This window comes from Natator depressus, chromosome 5 (genome assembly GCF_965152275.1).
Source record: "Natator depressus isolate rNatDep1 chromosome 5, rNatDep2.hap1, whole genome shotgun sequence".
NCBI lineage: Eukaryota > Metazoa > Chordata > Testudines > Cheloniidae > Natator > Natator depressus.
In genome coordinates, this window is record NC_134238.1 from 107788570 (window position 1) to 107812727 (window position 24158).

Genomic DNA, 24158 nt, shown 5'->3' on the forward strand with positions numbered 1-24158 from the left:
TGCCTTGGAGAGGTTCACATATCTGCTAAGCACAGCATCTGCCGTTCCTTCCCTCCTTGAACTCATGAGGGACAAGAGCTCACACTGAAGAAATTTCTCATAGCCTTCTCAGATCCAGGCCAGGGAGACCCCCTGTACAGCAGCCTCAGGCAATGAGCAGCACCCCTCCAAGAATGAGCTCAGGAGCTGAGGCCAGAGCTTCTAAGCCCAAGGAATCATTAACTAAGGCTTTTCATGAGAATAAGCATCACTCTCACAAATGCAAGGACAGATCTCTCCTTCCACATCTGCCTTTAAAAAAAGGGATCCCTCCCCGACTCCATCCACATCAGGTGAGTCCTTGTGCATGGATCCTAAGGATTTAGGTCTGCTACCTGAACATGAGAGTAAGACATGAAGGAGAAAGGATCCACCAGTACCTATTAAGGCTCTGGTTCACAAGCCAAAGGATCGGCACCAATGGTTGCCATGTAAGAACTGCAGGCTAGACTCTTCTACAGTAGGGAATCACCCCCCAGAAGGATCCACCATGACCATGGATGTGACGGATGCATGGGTCCAGACCACTGGAACACCTTGCACTCTGAGATGAACTGAAACCTGTACCACCTCCCCAGGGGATATCTTCAGCCATCCCTACCCTCAATCTCCTCTCCTTTCAGGACCAACCCTCCTGAGGGACATCTTGACACTGGAGGAAGAAACCACCTTAAGGAGCTAGGGATGTCCTCTCCTGTTCATAATCCAGAGCACATGTGGTCCCTATCTGTATTCCACTACCTGCCCTCCTCCATCTCTGCTTCAGCTCTTTCTGATTCGTCGTAAGAGGAGGAACTGGAGAGGCGTTGATCTGCACTTCCCCTTATGCCCTCGGTTTGGAGCACAAGGAGGGCAGTTGCGGAGGTGAGGACCAATGGGCACTACTTGCTAGAAATCCCTGGGCTCAGATGCCTGGAGCATGTGTACTCATGTGTGGAATACAGATAGAGACCATGAATCTTAAAGAACCTCCAGTTACATATAAGTAACCACCATTTCTTTGGATGTTCATACTTATTTCAGGGATTTATTAAAATGGTAATAAGTAATCCTTTTTGGATTATGATTTGTTTTATAAACTGGTAATATGAGATTCTCGCATATGGCATATGCTGAGCTACCTTCCAGCCTCTTGATTGGCACATCATCGGCAATAGATCTGAATGTTCTTTTAATTTTTAAGCGGTATTTTTGTGAGGGCAGCTTAGAAGCTGTTGTTTGAGAGTTACCTTCCTTCCTTTGTCTTCCTGACTCCCTTTCACCTGTTTGCTCACCCTTCCTGCCATTTTTCCTCCACTCCCCACACGCCAAATAAATAAATACTGGAATACAGTTAAGAAAAGAACTGGCTCTTGCAAGCTGTATGTCCATCATCCTGCCAATCATTCTGCTTGTACAGCATACTCCTGTACCCATAGCCCATTTTTTTGGTCAGTTTAGCTTGTAAGCCCTTTTTGGGTAACACTGTGGGGCACCAATCCTGTTTAGGGTTTAGTCATAGTCCATAAAACACGAAAGACCCCCCCGCCCCCCCCCAAAAAAATTCCACACTTTTTCAGCCTTGTATTTTTGGACGGTCAAGGAGATCAGAGTGGGCATGGAAGGAGTTGCTGCCTCTTTGGTTCATCAAGTCATCAGTTTCTGGAAAGAGAAACTATGCCTACCTTCACGCCTCTAGCTTCCATCCCGGACACACTACACAATCCATTGCCTACAGCCAAGCACTGAGGTACAACCGCATTTGCTCCAACCCCTCAGACAGAGACCAACACCTACAAGATTTTCACCAAGCATTCTCAAAACTATGATACCTACATGAGGAAATAAGGAAACAGATCAACAGAGCCAGACGTGTACCCAGAAGCCTCCTGCTGCTAGACAAGCCCAAGAAAGAAACCAACAGAACTCCACTAGCCATCACATACAGTCCTCAGCTAAAACCTCTCCAACGCATCATCAGTGATCTATAACCATCCTGGACAACGATCCCTCACTTTCACAGGCCTTGGGAGGCAGGCCAGTCCTCGCCCACAGATAACCCACCAACCTGAAGCATATTCTCACCAGCAACTACACATCTCACCATAGTAACTCTAACTCAGGAACCAATCCATGCAACGAACCTCGATGCCAACTCTGCTCACATATCTACATCAGCAACACCATCACAGGACCTAACCAGATCAGCCACGCCATCACCGGTTCATTCACCTGCATGTCCACCAATGTAATATGTGCCATCATGTGCCAGCAATGCTACGTACGTCAGCAAAACTGGACAGTCCCTACGTAAAAGGATAAATGGACACAAATTGGATATTAGGAATGGCAATATACAAAAACCTGTAGGAGAACACTTCAACCTCCCTGGACACACAATAGCAGCTTTAAAGGTAGCCATCCTGCAGCAAAAAAAACTTCAGGACCAGACTTCAAAGAGAAACTGCTGAGCTTCAGTTCATTTTCAAATTTGACACCATCAGCTCAGGATTAAACAAAGACTGTGAATGGCTAGCCAACTACAAAAGCCGTTTCTCTTCCGTTGGTGTTCACACCTCAACTGCTAGAAGAGGGCCTCATCCTCCCTGATTGAACTAATCTCATTATCCCTAGCCTGATTCTTGCTTGCATATTTATACCTGTCTCTGGAAATTTCCACTACATGCCTCTGACGAAGTGGGTATTCACCCACGAAAGCTTATGCTCCAATACGTCTGTTAGTCTGTAAGGTGCCACAGGACCCTTTGCCGCTTGAAAAGAGAATATCAATCAAAATAGGGAGTTATGTTCTGTCCTTGTATTGTGCAAAGAAGGGAGAGGGGATTGTACCCTGCCCTCTTTTTTTTGTTTTGTTTTTGTCTTTAGTTTGTGATTTCTTGTGGTGACTTTCAATTTCATTAGTTTGGCTTCTGCTTGCAATTCTGCTTTCTTCTTGTAGTTTTCAGCTTGTTGCCAACCAGGATATATGCTCAGGAGCCAGCAGGAAGTATCAGTATTATTTCATAGTAATTATTCTTTTGGTAAGATGAGACGTGTAGTGTTAGATTGAGCTTTTCATATATGCCATTGCTACAAGAGGAAAATGTCTGGTGGTAGGAAAATATCCAAACAGTGTAAGAGGATTTCTTGGCACTTCCTGTGTTAGTAGTCTCCTTTTTCGGTTGGAGAAATCCTTTCCCTCTAAGGGCTGGTCTACATTACGGCTTAAGTCGATGTAACTTGCATCGCTCCGTGATGTGATAAAGACACACCTCAACCTCAGCACTGTCCACGCCGGTGCTATGTCGGCGTGAGACGCTTTCCTGCCAACATAGCTTCTGCCTCTCACAGAGGTGAAGTAATTACGCTGATGGGAAAGTGCTCCCCCGTTGGCATAGCTTGTCTTTACCAGATGTGCTACAGCAATGCAGCTGTGCCAAGGTAGCCCTTGAGTGTAGACTTGCCACTGCTGGTCAGGGAATCTGTGTAGTATCTTTTGGAAAGAAGTTGTTTTATCAATTCTTTCTCCCTCCCTAGCTTGAGTGTGCTGTGATCTTTTTCCTATTGTTTGATATTGCTGTATGCAGCCTATAATACCAATTTGTGGATGAGCCCATTCAGGAGATTAGATATTTATGCTATTGAGGGCTATATGAGTACCTAAATAAATGGATAGACTCATGAATAACACAGTATAAAGTGAAAGGTCAGAGAAGTTGAAGCTCTGGTGTCTGCTTTGTGGTGCTGGTTCTTTTAATTTCAAAACAAAGCAATAAAAGTAGAAGAATGTTGAGTGAGTGAATCTGTTGAATAGCAGAGAAAAACTGTACTGGGCTTTATCATACTGTGGTTGAAGTCTGAGAGTATTCCCAGTGACTTCACTGGGAGCAGGAGCAAGTCCTATTCAATTTTTAGCCACGTGATTAGTAGTCAACTTAAAAAGTCCTTTCCAAATCTTGAATCTTTTGTTTTTCATTTAGGAGCCTACTATTTCATCATTATAAATCAACCTGATTTATCTTTGCTTATTCTTATTGATAATGTGAAAGTAATGAGAATTTAAGAAGTTTTACACTATATTATTGCTAAGATCTTGTAACAGAATTGATGGGATTTTTGGTCAAAGGCAGCATTTGATGGGCTGTTTAGGTAAAGGCCTGGAAAAGGAAGGGTTATCTACAACTTGAGCGAGTTTATTATGGCTTAGTGATTTGCTGATTGATTTCGTTTGCTGTCAGTTAAGGCTCTCTTAATGTCAGTTTTCTTTGCATAATGCCTTGAAATAAAGACTGATGAAGTTTCTCAGATTGATGCCGGTTACATAAACTGACCCCGATTTGCCCTGTTCTGCATGACAATTTAAGTGACAGCAGTTAGAGGAAATATAGCAATGAATATGCAACTTAAGGATTAAGGAAAACTCAAGTAAGCCTTTCAGAATGTAAAACTAGGCGTAAAAATGAAGCTGTTCTGTTAATTCCACAGTTGTCTTGTGTTTAAGAAATAGGCTGATATTGTGTCCCAAGTGGTGTACTGATGAAGTGAAATTGAAAAAGAAAAGTTTAGGACAGATTGAAAATTAAATGATATATTTTTGAGTTATACTAAATCTTCTCTTATCTTTATCCTATTTGAGAGTGCAGTTCTAAAGTGTATGTTTTGTAAATATGTGAATTTCAGATGCATGAAGTCTTACAATTTGAAATGCATCTGTTCTCTTTTGTACTCCCATATTGCATGTGTAAGTTAAACTGTCGTCTTGGTTATTGAGTGTGACATACCGGGGTAAAATCCAGACCAATGGGGAGCTGTCACCTTTGCCCTGTAACCTGGGATGATCTGTAATGCCTCGCTGTTGTAGCCTCCAACCTGGACTGCTCATAACCAGCATTCAGGTCACTTCCGGATGTGTTTGTGTTTAACTGCAGCCTGCAGGCTTTCACAAGCCTTGGTTATACTGCAGGGTGATCCCAACACACTCCAAATTTCCCCCCAGAAATGTTTGTCTTGTATTGCCCAGCCATCTCCTGGACTGTACAAACATATTAAGACCATTATTCCTTTAAGTGAATAATATACACTAGCTTGTTATCCTAAATAGAGTTATCCAGCTACTTTAACTTAAACACACTGGGTTAGATAAAACAATAAAACAAGTTCATTAGCCACAGAGAGATTTTAAGCAAGTACAAATAATAAGGTATAAAAGTCAGAGATGGTTACAAGAAAAATAAATATAAAATGCTTACTGGTACCTCACGTAACAAACTATATTAGAATCAAGCAAAGTTTCACACCACATGCTTCTAGCAGCATAACTAACCAAACTCTTTAGTTCAGGACCTCCTCTGGCCCACCAGAGTCCAACAGCTGTTTCCTTTGTCTTCTCTGGTGCAGCAAATGAGGTCAGCGAGGGGACAGAGAGAGGTGTCTTGGGGTATTTGCCCCTCCTTTTTATAGTTTCAGTTCCTAATTGAAAAGCATTTCCAGCTAAGAACCAAGAGACGTAGGGTCTGGTGAATGAAGGAGACCTTATGCTGTTTCTTTGCTAAGATGCTGATCTCTTTGTCCGTGCCTCCCTTTCTTGCCAAAGAATGGCCACTTGATGACTCTGTTTACTGCTTAAATGTAAATTAAGGCACACACATTACTTTGTTTAGGACAGACCTGAGCAGGGTTGTGGGTTTGGAACACATGTTGTTAACATCATACAGGGGAATCTTATAACGTCACATATAAAGTTGCTACCTATATTTCACCATAACAATACTGACCTGCAAGTTATAAGTTTTTAAATGATACCTCGCAAGGCATACCTTGTACAAAGATTATTACAATAGTGTATAGGGTGTGAACACAGGATTGCATGTGTATGTTTAACCTATTGTCTTGGTTATTGGGTTACCAAGTTGATTAATGTATAGTGGAACATGCTGCTAAAGAGTTACAATAGTCAAGTCCAAACACTGTTTACTGGGTTGAAAACAGCATCCGTTTTTAGGGTTCAAAATTTCCATTGCTTTTCAGGGCAAATATATTTGGAGTAGGGCACTTACTTTTGAAAAGTATGGGTGTGGTACCTGAGTTTGTGATATTGATAGAGAAAGACAAGGGTGAAAGTCAAAGGAGAAACCACCAAGATTGGAAAGGAGGTGGGAAGGGAGAGAGAAGAAACATCTAACAGATGGGTGGATGAATGGAATAATTTTGTGAGTCTGAATGATTAGGGATGCGTATCAAATATCAAGTTGGCCTGTGGATGGGTGGGACTTTCATAGGTTCAGATAAACATTCAATCCAAACCTCCCTCCTTTTTTGTCCTGGGAAGCTGACAAACCCCATCTCAAAGTAGAAAAATGTTTAAGAACATTTTTCAAAAACTCTTTCAAGAGATAGGTGACCTGTCCACACTAGCTAGATGCTGCCAGAACAAAAACATTGACTAGAACCCTTTTTAAACTGGTTGTCTAAAACTGTTTCAGAATAAAGTCAGTTTCCCAGTGAGAAATTTTTCTGCTTGAGACATATAACGTGTGTTAGACAATGCAACAGAATGAAAACTGTTTATACAATTCCATTTAAAAAATACATTGAATAAATAAAGGTTGCATGATTAAGTATTCAAAGTACTTAATTCTGGCCCATTCATTGTATGTGTATGCTTTATGGTAGGCTCTTTAACTATGAGGTCACATTCTGTAATCTCAAATAAATACAATATCATATTTTTCCTACATTAGATACACATGTAAAACCTTGTACCTTTTTTCTTTCTTTTCTGTTTACACAAACTGCTTTGTCAAAATAATCCTGATTAAGCTTGAATTAGAGTTTTATGTAAGATCTCTGTGGTATTTATGTAAATAATTTTGTCAGCCTCCTTATTCTTGTAATTTTTTTGAGCCATCAGCACAGTTTTTCTTTGGCACTGCAGTCTGAGTTGGATCAGGCTCTAAACTACTAAGCTAATGTACCTGTGCACACATGCATACTGCTGTATCTCTTAGGTGTACATCACTTAACCATGAAGCTACCTTAATGGCAAAGTAACATACTCCCAGTACCTTGAGGTTCTTATGGAGTCTTGCTGCTCCTTCCCCCACGATATCTTGGAAATCTAATATTAATTTCCCCATTTTGCTCCCCTCTGATCATTCCAAAACATAAGTCTCTAAAATTATCTTCCTTGGCAGTTCATCAGGCAATATCCCTCCCTCTTCAATTCACTTCATTAGCTTTCCCTTCCCCACCATATCAAGTTTAATCATCTCATCTGTCCCTTAAAAGCCCAGCCTAAATCTCAGATGTAGTTTCTTATTTTGTTCCCTCAGTGGTGGTAGTCTTGGTGTCTGTCTCCTCCCTTTCCATCTTCATGCCCTCTTCATGATGCCCTCCGATTCATGGAATGACTTTCCAGTACCGGTGCCCCTCTTTTGCTGACACACAAACCCTCAAAAGACTCCCTTTCTCCTCGAGACCCACAAATACTAACCCACAATAAAATTACCAATATTGCTTAGGAGAAAAAGAGAGAGAAAATGGGAGAGAGGAAGGAGGGAATAGTTTCAGCATCTTCTTCTGTGTCTGTTGCTTAAACTGTAAGCTATCTGGGGCAGTGACTGCCTTTATTTTTCATCTTGTACACTACCAAGCCTGTCAGCATGTAATAAATAATGAAAGTAATATTCCATGCATCAGCGAGATCCTCCTTCTTAAATGGTAGCTTGGTTCAATAGTTAGAACAAAGTTCTGAGTCCCCAGAGCCTTAGGTAGCCACTTTATTATGAAACTCTCAGTACCTGAGCTTATCAACAAACTCCCCACCTAATGGTCTTAATTTATAGATTATTTTCTATAGAATCAATGTTATTCTTGAGCATCTTATTCTTTATAATAATTTCCATGACTATTGTTTTATGCCCATTTGCTGTGGTTTCCAGAAGAAGCACTTTCCCTTCAGTCTCTGTCAATTTCAATGCTCTCTCTTCAGTTTTCTTGTAGGAAGTCATGTCATTACCTCTGACAGAGAATCTAGCCTTTTATTTCAAGCTTCATTCCCTTGGGTTATCCTCTGAGACCTTTGGGGGGAACATAATTGTTATCGGAACAAAGGGGATGGAGTTAGGCCCCAAGTGTGGCCCTGAGTCAGGTTTGGTTGAAAAAAGTTGTAACAGGACTGGTTTGATTTTTGGCACATTTAAATTGTACGTGCCACGGTTGAATGGAGCCCAACAAAAAGTTTACTGTTGAAACAAGATACCAGGAGAACAGATCATTAAAAAAGTGCCAAACAGCTGCAAAAGTGCAATTTTGCTGAATGTTGTCTCCCAGGTGGCCTTTTCTGATGCCTGAGAGGCTGCTATATTTACATCCTCTACTGATGTTGCCACTAGACATTTTGGGTGATGGGACAAGGCAGCCAGAGTGAATTTTCAAATGCTAAAATGAAGGGGGAAATTAATCCCTCTACCCACAAAAGCAGCCTCCACAGACTTCTAATAAATATCATAAAATCACTCGGGGTTGGCCTTCTCAAAGCCAAAATTAATTGGTTGGTATATGTTTGTTTTTTGTGAACCTGTTAAACTAATCTTATTTATGTAATGTTAGGGCCAGACATAAACTAGGGTTGCAGTAATAAAAGGCATACTGTACATTATCTATTAAACACACAGAACTCCAATCTTTTGAGTTTTATTTCCACGCTGATTGCTTTTGCCCATATTACACGTCAGCCAAACTTCATACTATACATAAAATTCTTAGTCTCTTCAGATTTTTATCTAAGTGCTTTGTTATACTAAAGTTAAGCTCTCATTCTTCTGTAGTCCATTTATTATTCTTTCTCTTGTTCTTTTTATCTCTTTGTATATATTGCCCTTAGGTACATTTTACTACCTACTAATATTCTTTTTAGTTCAGGATTTCCTGAAGGGGGAAACCTAACAGGCAAATGTAAATTTTGATTTTTCTTCTTTTTCATACTTTAAAAATAAAAAAGTGTAATGTGTGAAGTAGTTGGTTCTTGATTTTTCTGACTGCTGTATCATACGCTACACATTTGAGGCTTATGTTGTCTGTCTGGTCTGTTTATTACACATTCTTTGATTTGCATTAGCTCATAATAGGTTGCCTGTGGTTATTTATTTCCTTCCCTTTCCCTTCTTCTAAATAGGAGCTAAAATTATCTCTAGGTGTGTAATTGCTGTACTCTCAGGATCAGATTCTCAGCTGGTGTAAATGAAATGAAAGTCAGTAGCACTACGTTGATTTACAAGCTGAGGATCTGGTCCTTAATGCAATTTGTTTTACATTTGGTATTTATTAGCAGCTTTGGAAACAATGTAAAGCTATGAAGGCATTAGATAATATTTTAATCTTTTGTTATCTGCAAATCAAAACACAGAAAGTAAAATTGCAGAAAAAAATTAAAGTTCTTATTGGATTGTATTTACTCTAACTAGGTTACATGAATCTAATTATTGGGAAAGGAGTATCCCACTGACAGAGTATTTCCACATGGAATAAATAACACATTTTCCTTTCCTCATGAAGTATAATAAACACATTAATACATTGACAAGAAATCATTTAATAATTTGTGCATTCTGAATGTTTCCTAAAATATTTTTCCACTGAAGTTTTTGACTTGGTAATACTTTGAGTGACCTTTGATCTAGTTAATTAAATTTAAAGGATATGCTTTAGCCCTCATTTTGTACTTTAATCTTCATGTCTCTTGAACACTGTTGCATAATTTATCAGTGCCAGCTATCAGAATGCCATATTTTACTATACTTTATAAAAAAAAAATCTCCAAAGATTAAAGTCTTCTCACTGACAAATTTTTAGGCAATAGTATAATGTAAAAGATATTTACAAGCATAATGTTACACTGCACATCTTAGAATTGCTGTTTCTGAATAAGACTGAGCACATAGAGATGATCAGTCAGTCATATCACTGAAGGGAGGGAATATTTGTATTTATTAATTGTTATTATTATTATTATTGCATGTGCTGTAGAAAGGGGCTTCCTGTGAAAACTCTTGTTCTATTCTAAAGTTGATTGGAGGGGGACAAGATGATAATTTTAAAATTACACTTTTGCTCCATAGTTCATTGTGTTATTAAAAAAATCATATAAGCCTTGAAGTCGTTTGCCTCACTGGAAATTTGTCAGAGTAAGATGCTCAACTTCATGGATACGGGGCCCAAACCAGAACTATTTGTGAGAAATTCTGTAGTACAAATAGGCCATCCTCAAACTTAGTACTTTTTGAGCAGGGTTCAGCTTACCTATTACGTTAAATAGATTTTTCTTGTTCTTGTTTTTCCAGTGTTTTGTTATGCTTTTAACTAATCCTTACCTTTATCTGTTTTAATTTAAAACAGATAGTGTCACCTTTCAATGTCCATTTTATCCTTCCACTTTTTAAATGTTGATTAAGTACTATCTTATCTATCTACCCACTCACAGTACCTCCATCGTCATAGTAACTGAGTGCATCACAGACATTAATACATTTATTCTCACAATGCCCCCTTTTACTGATTGGGAATAGAGGCAAAAATAAATTAAGATTAACATATTCAAAGGTACCTAAGTCCCATTTTCAAAAGTAATTTAGGGCCAGGTGTTTAAAAGTGTTTTAAAGGCATCTAGAGATGCAGATAGGCACCTCAGCACCTAATTTTTCAAAATACCTCGGCACCTAACTCCCTTTGCAATCAATGAGAGTTAGGCACCCAGACACTTTTGAAAATCCTACTAGCCATCCACCAGCATCTTTAAGCACCTAAAGACATTTAAAAATCTGGCCTTTAGGCTCTTAAATTTCATTGAAAATCACATCTTAAAAGGGGATTTAAGTACTTCTTAACATTTACCCCAGTCCAGCACCTTAATTGCAAGACCTTCCTTTCTCCATGCTACTCTCTTCAGTACCCTTTTTGTGTCATTAGTTGCAGCCAGTTCAGCATGTTGCCCTTCCATTTTCATGAAGCTGACAGTGTCTTGAGCAGTAGTGTTGGAACATGGGTATATTCTCACAGTGATAACTCCTTTTGACATTATAATATGCTTCTGCCATGTCAATAGCATTATAAGATGTATGATTTTAAACAAATAACATCTCTTATGAAATGGAGGCATAGGAAGGGGACTCTGACTACTTACTCTGAATTAACTAAAAAAAAGGAATTCATTACCTTTTTCTGCTCTAAAATTGGCAGCGCTATGCAAGTTTCACCCTTTATTAACTCACATCCTATATTCCATACTTCAGCTGGCTTTTTTAATGTTTAAAATTAACATTCTTCAGCCCTCAGAATTGCTGTGGCTTCTTTAGCTAAGTCTGCTGCCCCACTGACATTCCTACAATATTCGTCAGTCTGAAAGGGGTTTTAGCTTTTAAAGTGAATGTGTGAAAATATATGTCTGGGTTGCAAAAATTGCTTCCTATAATGTTCAGGGATCACTATGACTGACTTTTCTGAATGAAAATCAATGTCTAATATGTATTTTAAAAATCATTCTTACTTGTAATGAAAGATGATTTGTTACTTGTTTCAGATGTTCTATTCCCAGTTTGCATGTCACGCTATTACCAGTGTATTCAAAAAAACAGAAGGGCTCACTAAAATGTGGTTCCTACAGACATGTCTGAATGTCAAATTTAGTGCTATAAAAATATATCCGGAAGGCTACAAAAGTATCTGTACTTGTCGTTGTTGTATCTGTTTTTTTAAAATCTGGCATGCTGGTGGTAGCGGGGGGGCTGTTAAGCTCTGTTTCTGGAAGATACCTGATCTCCAATTCTATTAACAAACACTGTTGATCAGTGAATAAACCTTATTTCTAGAGCGATGCAGATGTCATATCTGTAATATACAAATAAGGATTAAAACAAAAAATGTTAAATTCCAATAGAAACCAGTGAAATCACTGTTTGACAAAACTTTAAAATGAGCAAATAGGAAAGATTTCTCCCTCCCCCACCGATGATTCAAATAAGGGAAGCTTAGGTACTGTAGGAAGCGATGCTGGGGACTCTCCATGTGATTTTCTTCGTGTTGACTCAACAATAAATCAGTGTCTTGACTTGATGCTAAGCACATTTTACTGCTGGGGGTGCTGTCTTCCAGATTAGATTTACAACTGAAGTTCTGGGTATTCGTTATTGAGGATCTCCTGGTGCCTTTTGGAGGCGTAGAGGATGTTGACCCCCATGTCCTGGCTGATTTCAAATCTAGGTTGGCCTGTCAAAATTCCTCTGGGAGTTTAAACCTCCTTAAGGTTGCATAAATGTTTCTATTCCAGCTACTTGTTTTGTTAATAACTTTGTGAAACTTCTGCCTTTCATCTGGATGTTATTTTTTTCCCCCCTGAAAATTTGAGCATAAGAAGAGTTGGGAGGAAAATACACTGTCTTTCCAACCTTTTAAAACTATTCTGAAAATGAAACAGCTGGGGTTAGAAAGTTCATGGTTGATAGGGAAGTGGTGAAATGGGGTGCACAACACCCTTTTCAGTAGGAGCTTCAGTAACACCTTGATTCTACAACTTCCTATGCATGGGCAGAGCCCTGTTCTCACTACTGGGACTGCATTGGCACAAAGGTGCACCTGCACATGCAAGCTAGCAGGATCAGGGCCTCAGCTCAAAGAGTGGGCAGCTAAGCAAAGTCAGTCTCCACATTTTAATTTAAGCTGTGACCTTAAATGTGTACCATATTTTGGTTTGCATGCTTGCAAGTCACATATTGATAATAGCCCTAAATAGTTACAGAAATCTAGTTTTATTTCAAAGAAAAGTCAGCAAATGCCATAGTTCAAATTGCACCTACAGCCTAAATTCTGTTCCCCTCTGTGTAGTCATCTGTAAGTTACACAGCAGCATCCAATTTCTCAAATAATAGAGTGGGGCAAGATTTTCTCCCTACATCTTGAGATCCACACGTTTAGCATCTTGAAATATATTTTCAATTTGGTATACTTAACCTTATTGTCATTATTGTAAAAGTTGAGAATACAATATAATGAAGGACTCTATCTTAATACTTATATAGAAGGGGTCAGAGTTAAGGTGGCCATGTAACCTGAGCTTTGATATTTCCTGATTTGAGTGCTCAGTCACAGGTCCTGATGCATCAAGGTACTTCAGCACATGCCTAGCTTTAAGCCCCTGAGCAGTCTCACTGAGGTGAAGCATCATACTGTTTTGTATGGAACATGCTATTCTTTGTTTTGTTCTAAACCCTTTTGAAATATTTTTGTAAATGGCTGCCACATTCTACTCAAGAGACAGATGCATTTGGTAGGTATCAACAAAGGCAAGCCCTTACACTGGCTTGGATATCTTTCCTGGATTGGGGCCATAATGTGTAAAACACTTTGGGATTCTTCTTACTGAGAATAGCCACCATATATGTGATGTAAGTAATCTGCTAGTATTATTTGGCCGTATTCACCCCTGGTGTAATAGATTTCACTTCAGCCCTGTTACTTTTATTTTATTTGCACAAACAGGAGAAAATGTATAAAACAAAGAAAAACTTGAAAAGATCTTGGGAGTTTCCTTTAGTGCTAGTGAATTTATTTTAACCTCCACTAAGTATTATGTTCAGAAGGCAGATTTCATATTAGCCTTAAAGATGTTCTTACGTTAGAAAACTCACTACAGGTCACTTCAGAAGAGAAAACTGTAACCTATAAACTGTGATTAACCTGATATAAAGAAGACCAATAATCCCAACAGTGTTCTATTATTTAGGCTAGATATAAAGTACTAGGACCGCCAAATCATTTATATTCTCTTTTGCTGTTAACTTTATTATCAGTCTGATCACTATTACACAGCTGGAACATTCTTCCATTATATACACAAGCACAATTATATTTTCCCAACTATATTGTAAACTGGTTATTTACTTTAAGAGGTCTGGAAGTTTACTTGATTTCTTTTGTTGCATGCCAAATTAAATCTGTGGGTTTTTTTTTAAATCTGAGCTGAGAGAGTTAGTGTTTCAGTTCAATTTGGAAAATATGTATTTTTGAGGTAAACTTCCCTAGATAGAAATTGACCTTTCACTGAAACTTGTATTTAAGTACAGTGAAAAATAGTGTCAGCTCTTGAATGCAGTAATCCATGTTTGAAAATATCTCCTAATTTAAGTGCAGGGTTGTGTGCTTTCTGTAATGCTATTAGCCATTTACAATATTGGTAGGGTTACATAAACCTTTGCTATGTCTTTTAATTGTTAAATAATACTGCTGAACTTAAGAAAATCTTCCAACCTTTGTTTTCTTTATTAATAAAAGTTAGCTAGTGTGATTCTATAATGACTTTGGCTGTATGCAAGCTGGCATTTATGTAAGGTCCACGTGGTATTGATTATTTATTTTACTTTTTAAAGGCTCTGATTATAAGTTTTATGGATGTCTACCAACTCGCAAGCTCCAGAGTTGCTACATTAGAGAGAGAAATAGCATCTCATCGACATCACATTGCAGCCCTGAAATCAGAACTCCAAACAGCTTGTCTTCGTGAAAATGAAAGCTTACAATCAGTAAGTCTGCTTTCCATAATTTAATTTGCTTGTATAATTTGGATATTCAGATTACTAGGCTGTATCTACTCTCATATTATGTAGTTCTGATAGGAATGTGTGATCATATTTCTTCAATATAGCTAATTTCATATCACAGTTTAGCACAGTAATACAAAATTACCAGTACAAAAATGCTATTGTGATGCTTGATACGTGGCCAAAGGGAGGGTGGTGGATGAAAGCAATGAGAGGATTAATTTTACCACAATATCTTGTATAAAGATTTGTTCAATGTTGCCAAAGTTAAAAACACAGCATCGTGGCTTCTTTGTCTTTGGCAGTTCAGCTGACAGTTAGATTTTGGACCTGAAGCATGCAACTGTCTATAGTTGCAGCATGTCCTATTAAGCCAGAATGTTATTAATTATGCGTATAACCAAAATGGTAATTAGAACATGTGATTATTCTCCACAGGCAACTATACTTATTCATAATACATGCCTAGTGAAAGAGAAATAGTATGATTAATCATCTATAAAGTTAAAATCCTATTTCAAGAATCATTTGATGTCTAAAATATTGTTGTCCACGATTAAATTTGGGTTAATTTAAGGCTAATAAGGTGATATTCCAGATCTGAGAACTCTCTTTAGAATCATAGAATATCAGGGTTGGAAGGGACCTCAGGAGGTCATCTAGTCCAACCCCCTGCTCAAAGCAGGACCAATCCCCAATTTTTGCTCCAGATCCCTAAATGGCCCCCTCAAGGATTGAACTCACGACCCTGGGTTTAGCAGGCCAGTGCTCAAACCACTGAGCTAGCCCTCCCTAGGGGGATTATTGAATGCAGATATATTTGTGTCACACAGGCATCAGGCAGATGTATAAACTGTCACAAATATGTAGCTAAATATGTCTTTAGTGAGATTGTGTAGATAAGTTACATATAATTAATACATTTTCCCAATTTTCTTCCTCTTTCCTTATTGTATAAAGGGATGAGCTTTTTGTCTTGGTTTTTTTTCCTTTCTCTCCTTTCACTCTGGATAAAGCAAAGGACAGTAAGGAAAACAGAGGTAATATTTTACATTGAGTGTCAAGTAGGAAGAGAGGAATCGTTGAAACAAACCAAGTAAACATATCAGCAACCCGTTATTCAGGGACTGTGCTTGTGACTTTGGTTGCCTGCGTAAGAGCTTGCATTAATTTCTCATTGACTCATTTCTACATTGGATCAGCACAGAGGGAGATATTTCCCTCAGTGCTGAACTTAAACTTTAAGATCTTTGGATGAAAGGTTGAATGTGTGAGCTAATGATATCACATAAGCGCAAAGCTTTGTTGATACATTTGTGACTCTAGACAACCTAAGAGGCCTATTGAAATTGTTTCTTTTCTTCTCCAACCAATTTTCCTTTATCTTTTGGGTTCTTCTAGGTTTACATGTGTACTGCTGAGCTACTTCAGTCTTACTAGGTTTGCTTTTTTGTCTTTTTATTGTTGAGGGTTTCAATCAAGATGACCACTTGTGTAGCTAAGAGTGGGCAGCCTGCCAAGCTTACTGCAGTGAGGTTTGCTTGCCTTTGGATATAGAAAGTTTTTAGCTAAGATTATGCTATTAGTCTTTGAAGCGCTATTCCATGGTTTGATATGGCACTATAAAAAGCGATGATGCCTGTGATTAAACTTAACACTTATTGAAAACTATATAATTCTATAAACATCATCAATGCAAAAACTATGTTGTTGTTGTTTGTTATGTGTACGGCAGTATCATCTGTGGGCTCCAATCACAGATCAGAACCTTATTATGCTAGGTGCTACACAAACAAACAAAAAACAAACCCTCTCCCCAGGGGTTTGCAGTCTACTTACAGCCTAAGTATAAGTCTTAATGCAAAATTATGGTTTAGAATTTAAACATAGCAAAGACAGGAGATTCAAAGTTATTTTTCCTAAAACAGCTTAACTCCACTCACTTGTATGTCTGTAGTATTTTGTTATATTTGAATATTTTGTAAGCTCTATCCATTAATATATGCAGTGATTTCAGAAAGCCTGAATTTTAACAAATGTAGGATTTTTCCTGCTGCATTCCTGCACGCGCCTTCTCTTGGCCAGAGCTGCCTGCAGAGCAGACTCCATATTGGCCACGAGGGCGCTAAAGTTACAGAATTGAATGTGTGATCTAATGATATTTCCCCCACCCCCTTCCCAAAACCTTAAGATAGGAGGGCTTTATCCAGAGAGATTATCCAGTGCATTTGCCCAGAAAAACTGGTCTAGCTCAATTAGTTGACACAGTTTTTCAGTGTGCAGAGCTTTCATATGTGCTTGCCATGTACATGTCAGTCTGGAACACCAAATCATAGTTTATTGCTAAAAATAGTTGTCTGGGAAGTACACAGTCTGTGTATGCCTAGTATTTACTTAAACCTTGATGATTACTAAATCAGATTTCTGTTCTCCATTCTTCTCTTTCTACCATCCCCTGAGTTGTTCCAAACTGATGTTGGTTATAACTTCATCGTATTTTTGGTAGTTATCTTCTTTTGCTTACTACCCTCTGGCTGTCTCTTTCACCTGTTGGTATACCTCTGTTCTCACCTCCAGTTTCATTTTCTCAGACATTTTCCATTGTAACTTAGTTTGATCCTCTTTCTTCCACACTGTTTTCTCACATGCTTAAGCAATGTTACTTCTATGATAGACTTCTTCTAAAACCTGCTACTCAGGCCCCATCTTCCCCCCCACCTCCCCTCTCTTTCTCTCTCTCTGCCGAAGATTTTGCTGATTACTGCAAAAACAAAACTGACACTTTATGGCAAGATCCGTTTGTTCTCACTTTTCCTTTCCATCTTCTCATTTTTCAACTTAGCCTCTGAATCAGCATCTCCATTCTCCACTCCACTCCCAGTCCTGCTACTTTTCCTCTTGGCAATGGGATACATGATTATCCTATTTATTTAGTTACATCCAGAGATTGTGTTGTTCATTCACATTCAGGCAGGGTGGAATGTGATCAAGGTGGATAAGAGTCAGCTATAAATATTTGTTTTGTGGGGGATAATGAGGGAGGAGTCAATTATTTGGTGGGGGTGGGAGAAGGGAACATCAGTGGCAGAATGGTTCACAGGCCTGACAAAAAATACGAAGTCTGGCCCTGTCTACTAGTCCCTAAAATGTCTTAATCTTTTTCCCCCTTTCTTTCTCCCTCTGTACTGTCTCCCATGGTGATCTCATTTCCTCCCATGGTTTTTTTATCTCACGTCTATGTTGATGATTCACAAATATATTTCTCAGTCCTGGCCATTCTCCCTTTGTGCAGCCCTGCATCTCTGCCTTTCTCTAATGTATTTTTCATTCTTGCAACCACCTAAGACTCAGTATGGCTAAAACAGTGCTTATTATTTTTCCATCTAGATGTCTCTTCTTACACCTTTTTCTGGCATCCTTACTTCCACTGTTCTGCTTGTCTCCGGTGCTTGCAAGCTTGATTTTAATTTTTGAGTCCTCTCTGTCCATCTCCCATCTTATCTATGCTCCCTCCAAATTCGGCTGCACCTTCCTTTATCAATTTTTTTTCTTGCCCTCCAACTCTGGTACCAAAACATTTTGAAATAGTGTAGTAATAGTATAGTAACTACTGCCGTTTCCAAGATGTAGGCCTCCCCTTCTGGTTCCCACCACCCAAAATGTAGCTGTCAAGACTCTGTTCCTTTCTTCAACACTCTATCAAGGTTGTCGCACCTGCTGGAATAACTTAGCCATCTTTGGATCTGGCCATCAGATTTTAATAGATCCATTGACTTTTAAGAACAGAAGAGACCACTATGCTCGTCTAGTCCATCCTTCTGCATAACACAGGCTAGAAAATTTCACCCAGTTATTTCTGCTATGAACATCTTCCAAGGACTGCATGCCACATTCCTGCCACAATCTCCTCCATGAAGTTCAAAGTTCAATATCTCATTTACAAAGTTCTCCATAATTCCTCCCTGTCTTCTGCCCTTATCTCTTGTTATACCTCACCCACTCCCTTTAAGAAAGTTTAGTGCCTCTGAAAATATGTGCTTTACAATGAAAGTATCCCAATCAATGATAACTAATATAATGCACATTGGAAAACATAATCCCAACTATACATATAAAACGATGGGGTCTAAATTAGCAGTTACCACTCAAGAAAGAGGTCTTGGAATCATTGTGGATAGTTCTCTGGAAACATCCACTCAATGTGCAGTGGCAGTCAAAAAAGCGAACAGAATGTTGGAAATCATTAAGAAAGGGAAAGATAAGACAAAAAATATCATATTGCCGCTATATAAATCCATGGTACACCCACATCTTGAATATTGCGTGCAGATCTGGTCGCCCCATCTCAAAAAAGATCTATTGGAATTGGAAAAGGTTCAGAAAAGGGCTACAAAAATGATTAGGGGAATGGAATGGCTTCCGTATGAGGAGCGATTAATAAGAATGGGACTTTTCAGCTTGGAAAAGAGATGACTAAGGGGGGATATGATTGAGATCTAAAAAACCATGACTAATGTGGAGAAAGTAAATAAGGGTTATTTACTCCTTCTCATAACACAAGAACTAGGGGTCACCAAATGAAATTAATAGGCAGCAGGTTTAAAACAAACAAAAGGAAGTATTTCTTCACACAACGCACAGTCAGTCTGTGGAACTCTGCCCAAGGATGTTGTGAAGGCCAAGACTATAACAGGGTTCAAAAAAGAACTAGGTAAATTCATGGAAGATAGGTCCATCAATGGCTATTAGCCAGGGATGGTGTCTCTAGCCTCTGTTTTCCAGAAGCTGGGAATGGGCGACAGGGGATGGATCACTTGGTGATTACGTGTTCTGTGCGCTCCCTCTGGGGCACCTGGCATTGGCCACCGTCGGAAGGCAGGATACTGGGCTAGATGGACCTTTGTTCTGACCCAGTATGGCCATTCTTATGTTTCTGTGTTCTTATAACGGTATAACATAATTTGTGACTCTGTAATGGTTTATATATTAAGACTCTGACTAAGGCATACAACTGGAAAAGGTATAATTTAAAATGTATTTATACAGAGTCTCATTACTTGCTTATTTCTTGTTCAGCAATATCTAGCTGTAATACCAGAGTTTGGACTTTGCTTCAAGGTTTCCATTAAATGAACTCTTGTCAGTTACTTTAACAGTAGAGGGATATGCTTCTTTGATCCATTTTACTCCACCTTCAAACACGTTAGCTTACTACAGTACTTGCACTTTTATTCTGAGTTACAGTTAACAGTATACTTTGAACTGAGAGCTTTTGAGTGCTGTACAATACAGTAGTGCAGTCATAAGCAAGTACTTTTTGGGTCTTTGGGGCAGGAGCAACCATAGGTTTGGGCAACACTTGGCAACATAAATGCCCATGGCAAGCATGTGAATCCATGGTACATCTGCTGCCAAATGAAAATCTCTTGTGAGTCCAGTATTGCAGTGAGCTGTTCTAATGACATGGCATTTTCCACTGTGCTTTCAAACACATTCTAGAAAGTGAGAAAAAGCAATTCAGAGCAAAGTTTGCGTTACCTGTAAAGGGTGGTATGTTTATTCATATGATGTCAGTTCTCCAGAGCCTCTGACCTTCATAGCTTCCAGCCTTGTGCTTTTTGCACTGATGTCAGCATCCCGTGTTTTGTAGAAGTGTTGAATATTTGAAAAATTTTGATAGTGGTGACAGACATTGGGAGCCACAGTTGTGCTGGGCCAGGCGATTGAGTGTTTCTCTGAACCTGAATGTGCTCACTGCACTCTGTGGCTTGCTCTGTTCTGCTGCATGGTTCAGGACAGGGCAAGTCAGTATAGGGGAGGAGATGGGCATCTAGTGCAGCACCACAGTGCATCTACCTGGCTGGGGGCAGAAGCATTGAGTAGGTGGCGGTGGTTATCCCTGCTCCTCCTCCATCCCGTTGGAGTACAAATTATAGTGGGAAGGGAAGGAGACAAAAAGGGTAGAGATAGAGTGTAATGGAAAGAGAAGACAGAGAAATAAGGACCTCATGGGTGCAAAGGAAATGGAAATTTGGTGGGGATAAAAGGTGAGTCATAAGGAGCTCAACATATTCAGTTTTTCAGAGAGAAGGTTGAGAGATGACTTGACACATGGAAAAGACACCTGATAGTGTAGAAACTTTTCAGCCTTGCTGACAAAGTATATACAAAGGTATAACAACATCCAGTGGCTGGAATATGAAATTAGACAAATTTAGCCGTGAAATAAAATACAGTTTTCTTGCTGTGAGGGTAATTAAACATTAGAGCAGCTTACCAAGGGGAGGAGGTGGACTCACCGTCACTTGAAGTCTTTAAGACAAGATTAGATATCATTTTAAAAGATATGCTTTAATCCAGCTTCAGGAAGAAATTCTGCAGTCTATGGAGGTGGAATGGCCTGGTGATCACGATGGTTCCTTCTGGCCTTGGAGTTTGAGTCAGTGGGTCCTCCTGTTCTTTCCCTTCATTCATGGGCATAGGAGGAATGGGATTCCCTGCATAACCCTCAACAGGCACATAACATGTGCAGCTTTCAGCGAGATAATGACTAGAATCAAACCTCATGCTTCAGCTGATTGCCTACAGGGGTCAGGAAGGATTTTTTCCCTAATGCACAATTGGCTAGATGCATTCAGTGGAGCGGGAGGTGTTTTGCCTTTCTCTGAAGCATCATAGATTGGCCAGACTTGAAGATGGGACACTGGATAAGATGGACCAGTGCTGTGAGGGGTACAGAGAATCCTTTTTTTAGATGCCTGGTTCGTGAGTCTTGCCCCTGATGCCCAGAGTCTTACTGATTGGGGTTAGGGGAAGGAATTTCCCCCAAGTCAGAGTGGCAAGAACCTTGGGGTTTTTTGCTTTCCTCTGTAGCATGGGGCATTGTTTACCTGCTGAGATCTTCTGGGTATAGCTCACCTAATCAATTCCCTGCCATTGCAGGAACCTTGGTGTCACCTTGGTCTCTGCCTGTGGCACACAGTTTAGTTTCCTGATGACTGAAATGTTTTTGTCTAACTAAATTATTTGAACTTAATATGTGAGTATCTAGATGAAATTTAATGGCCTGTTACATATAGGTGGTCACACTCGGTGATCTGATGGTCCCTTCTGGCCTTGAACTCTATGAAACTGAAAAATTTCAGAGGAAGGAGAGAGGAGTGTGACCCTCAGGAGAGGAGAGAGACAGATGAAGACTGGAGGAGGGAGTGGGGATTTCATTTTGACCTTTGTGACAAAGTTCCACCTCTGCCTTGGTGGGTCCTGTGCTTATTGGTGGATTTGCTCGCCTCAGAGATTCACGGCAGCCCCCAGTTTGGCCACTTTTGCTAATGGCTCAAATCTGCCATTCACGCAGTTAACCTAATCACTGGCCAGCATGGGGAAAAGGAAGGAGAACAATCCCCACAGTCTCTGCTGGTCCACCTAGTGGGTCGGGGGACAGGCCAGGGACCTTCCTCTCTGGTGGGACCACAATCCAGGTCAACACCTCCTGTATCCAATAGGGAGTTGGGGGGGGTGGGGGGGAACCCGGGCCCGCCCTCTACTCCGGGTTCCAGCCCAGGGCCTGTGGATCGCAGCTGTCTACAGTGTTTCATGTAACACCTGTGTGACAGCTACAACTCCCTGAGCTACTTCCCCATGACCTCCTCCCAACACCTTCAGTATTCTTACCACAGGACCTTCATCCTGATGCCAGATAGCGTTTGTACTCCTCAGTCCTCCAGCAGCACACCCTCTCACTCTCAGCTCCTTGCACGCCCCTCACTGACTGAAGTTAGGTCCTTTTTAAACCAGGTGCCCTGATTAGTCTGCCTGTCTTAATTGATTCTAGCAGCTTCTTAATTGGCTCCAGGTGTCCTAATTAGCCTGTCTGCCTTAATTGGTTCCAGCAAGTTCCTGATTGTTCTGGAACTTCCCCTGTTACCTTACCCAGGGGAAAGGGACCTGCTTAAGCTGGGGCTAATGTATCTGTCTTCTATCACTGTCCTGTAGCCATTTGGCCAGACCCTATCACACCTTGAAAACAATAAGAGCTGGGTTTTTTGGATGTTTATGCTAACTGATGTTGAAACGCAAATCACTTAGGATTCCGCCAACTTGCTGTTATTGTGGTTCTGTGTTATCTATAATTTATTTATTTATTTATTTAGCACTGTTTGGGTGGTGGTGGTGTGTTAAGTTTTTGCAATGATGGGTCAACATTATGAAACATCACATAGTGATGCAATATTCAGGGCAGAGAATACAGGAGTTAGAGGGTTTTTGATCAAGCAGGAGATGCAAGTTTGAAGAAGAGTCTTGTCTAACACCTATCCTTTTTTAAGACTCTGATAAACGAGAGATGCTTACTTTAAAAAATAAGCTAAATTTCAGTAGACTATTCACTCAGTTTTTCCATTTAGTGGACCAGCAGCCAGTTCCCAGACCCACTCTGCTTATAAGCAAAACCTTCCTTAAAAACATTCAAAATATTGTATAATGAAAATGTATCATGTAGCCTCAGAACAACCACTTTCTTTACACTCCAATCTAGCTGCTTACGGGCAGAGTGTGTGCATGTATGTGTGTTTGTCTCTCTTGTTCTCTCCTTCACCCTCACCTCACCTGAATCAGTCAGTGTATCAGGATTATGGGACCTGGAGCTGCCAGTGCATGAATGGACATAATGGATCCCTTATTCTTGCAGTCCTTTTTTGGAACTAGGCCAGGACTAAATATACTATTTCATTCCCTGCTATTCATGACCATTATATTGTTCTTTATAGTAGAGAATAGAAGAATATTTTTAAAGCAATAGAAAAAGAAAAGAATTTGATGAGCCCACAAGGGTTCCATATTATTCAGGTATGCTGTATACATGCAGGACTAAATATCAGTATGGGCAGGACTAAATAATACTTTGAAAAGAAATTATATCTAAAAAGCAATAGCACCATTCAAAAAGTGAAGTTTTCCTGAAATACTTGCATTTTGTAGGTAATTAGAAGGAATTGGCCATCAGCTTAGTGCCTTACAACACACCTGTGGCATGCAGGCATCCTAATCTAAACACACGTCTTGTCATGTGGTGTTGCTTATATAAGTAATAGTCATAACCAAACAATATAAATCATGTCCTTTAAACTGTTTGGTTATTATACAGCACTAATAACAAGTATAATAATATGGAACCAGTATTATAAATCACATAACATGACTTGGGGCAAGGTGTGCAAAAAAGTTTGAGTAATCCAACCATATATATTTGCCTTTTTGTAAAGAACACTTCCTTTTCTGTGGAAAGCTTTTTTGATATTCAATATGCTAGGTATGTGAACTTTTAACTTGTTAAACTATTGTAACATATTTGAAAATTATAGTAATTTGATTATAATGTTGCCTATAAGGCAAAAGGTTCAGTTAATAGAATCCATATGTAATTAAAATGCAGAACTAAATATAATCAGACCCAAGTGACTATTGCCTTCGTATTGATAGTTTTACAATGGCCTCTGGGGTTGAAAGTTTATGTTAAAGTTACCAAATGTAGCAGAGCTACAGAAAGTGAGC

At 39.5% G+C, this 24158-nt stretch overlaps 1 protein-coding gene across 8 annotated transcripts in view; it reads left to right on the forward strand.

Annotated features, from left to right (window-relative positions):
* The window catches only part of CCDC171 (coiled-coil domain containing 171), a 231580-nt gene that overhangs the window by 182091 nt on the left and 25331 nt on the right, over positions 1 to 24158 (forward strand). For all 8 annotated transcript variants that reach the window (XM_074953416.1, XM_074953419.1, XM_074953415.1 and 5 more), the window contains one exon: positions 14436 to 14588. In XM_074953416.1, coding sequence (XP_074809517.1) covers positions 14436 to 14588 — 153 coding nt within the window. The remainder of the gene's footprint in view (positions 1 to 14435; positions 14589 to 24158) is intronic.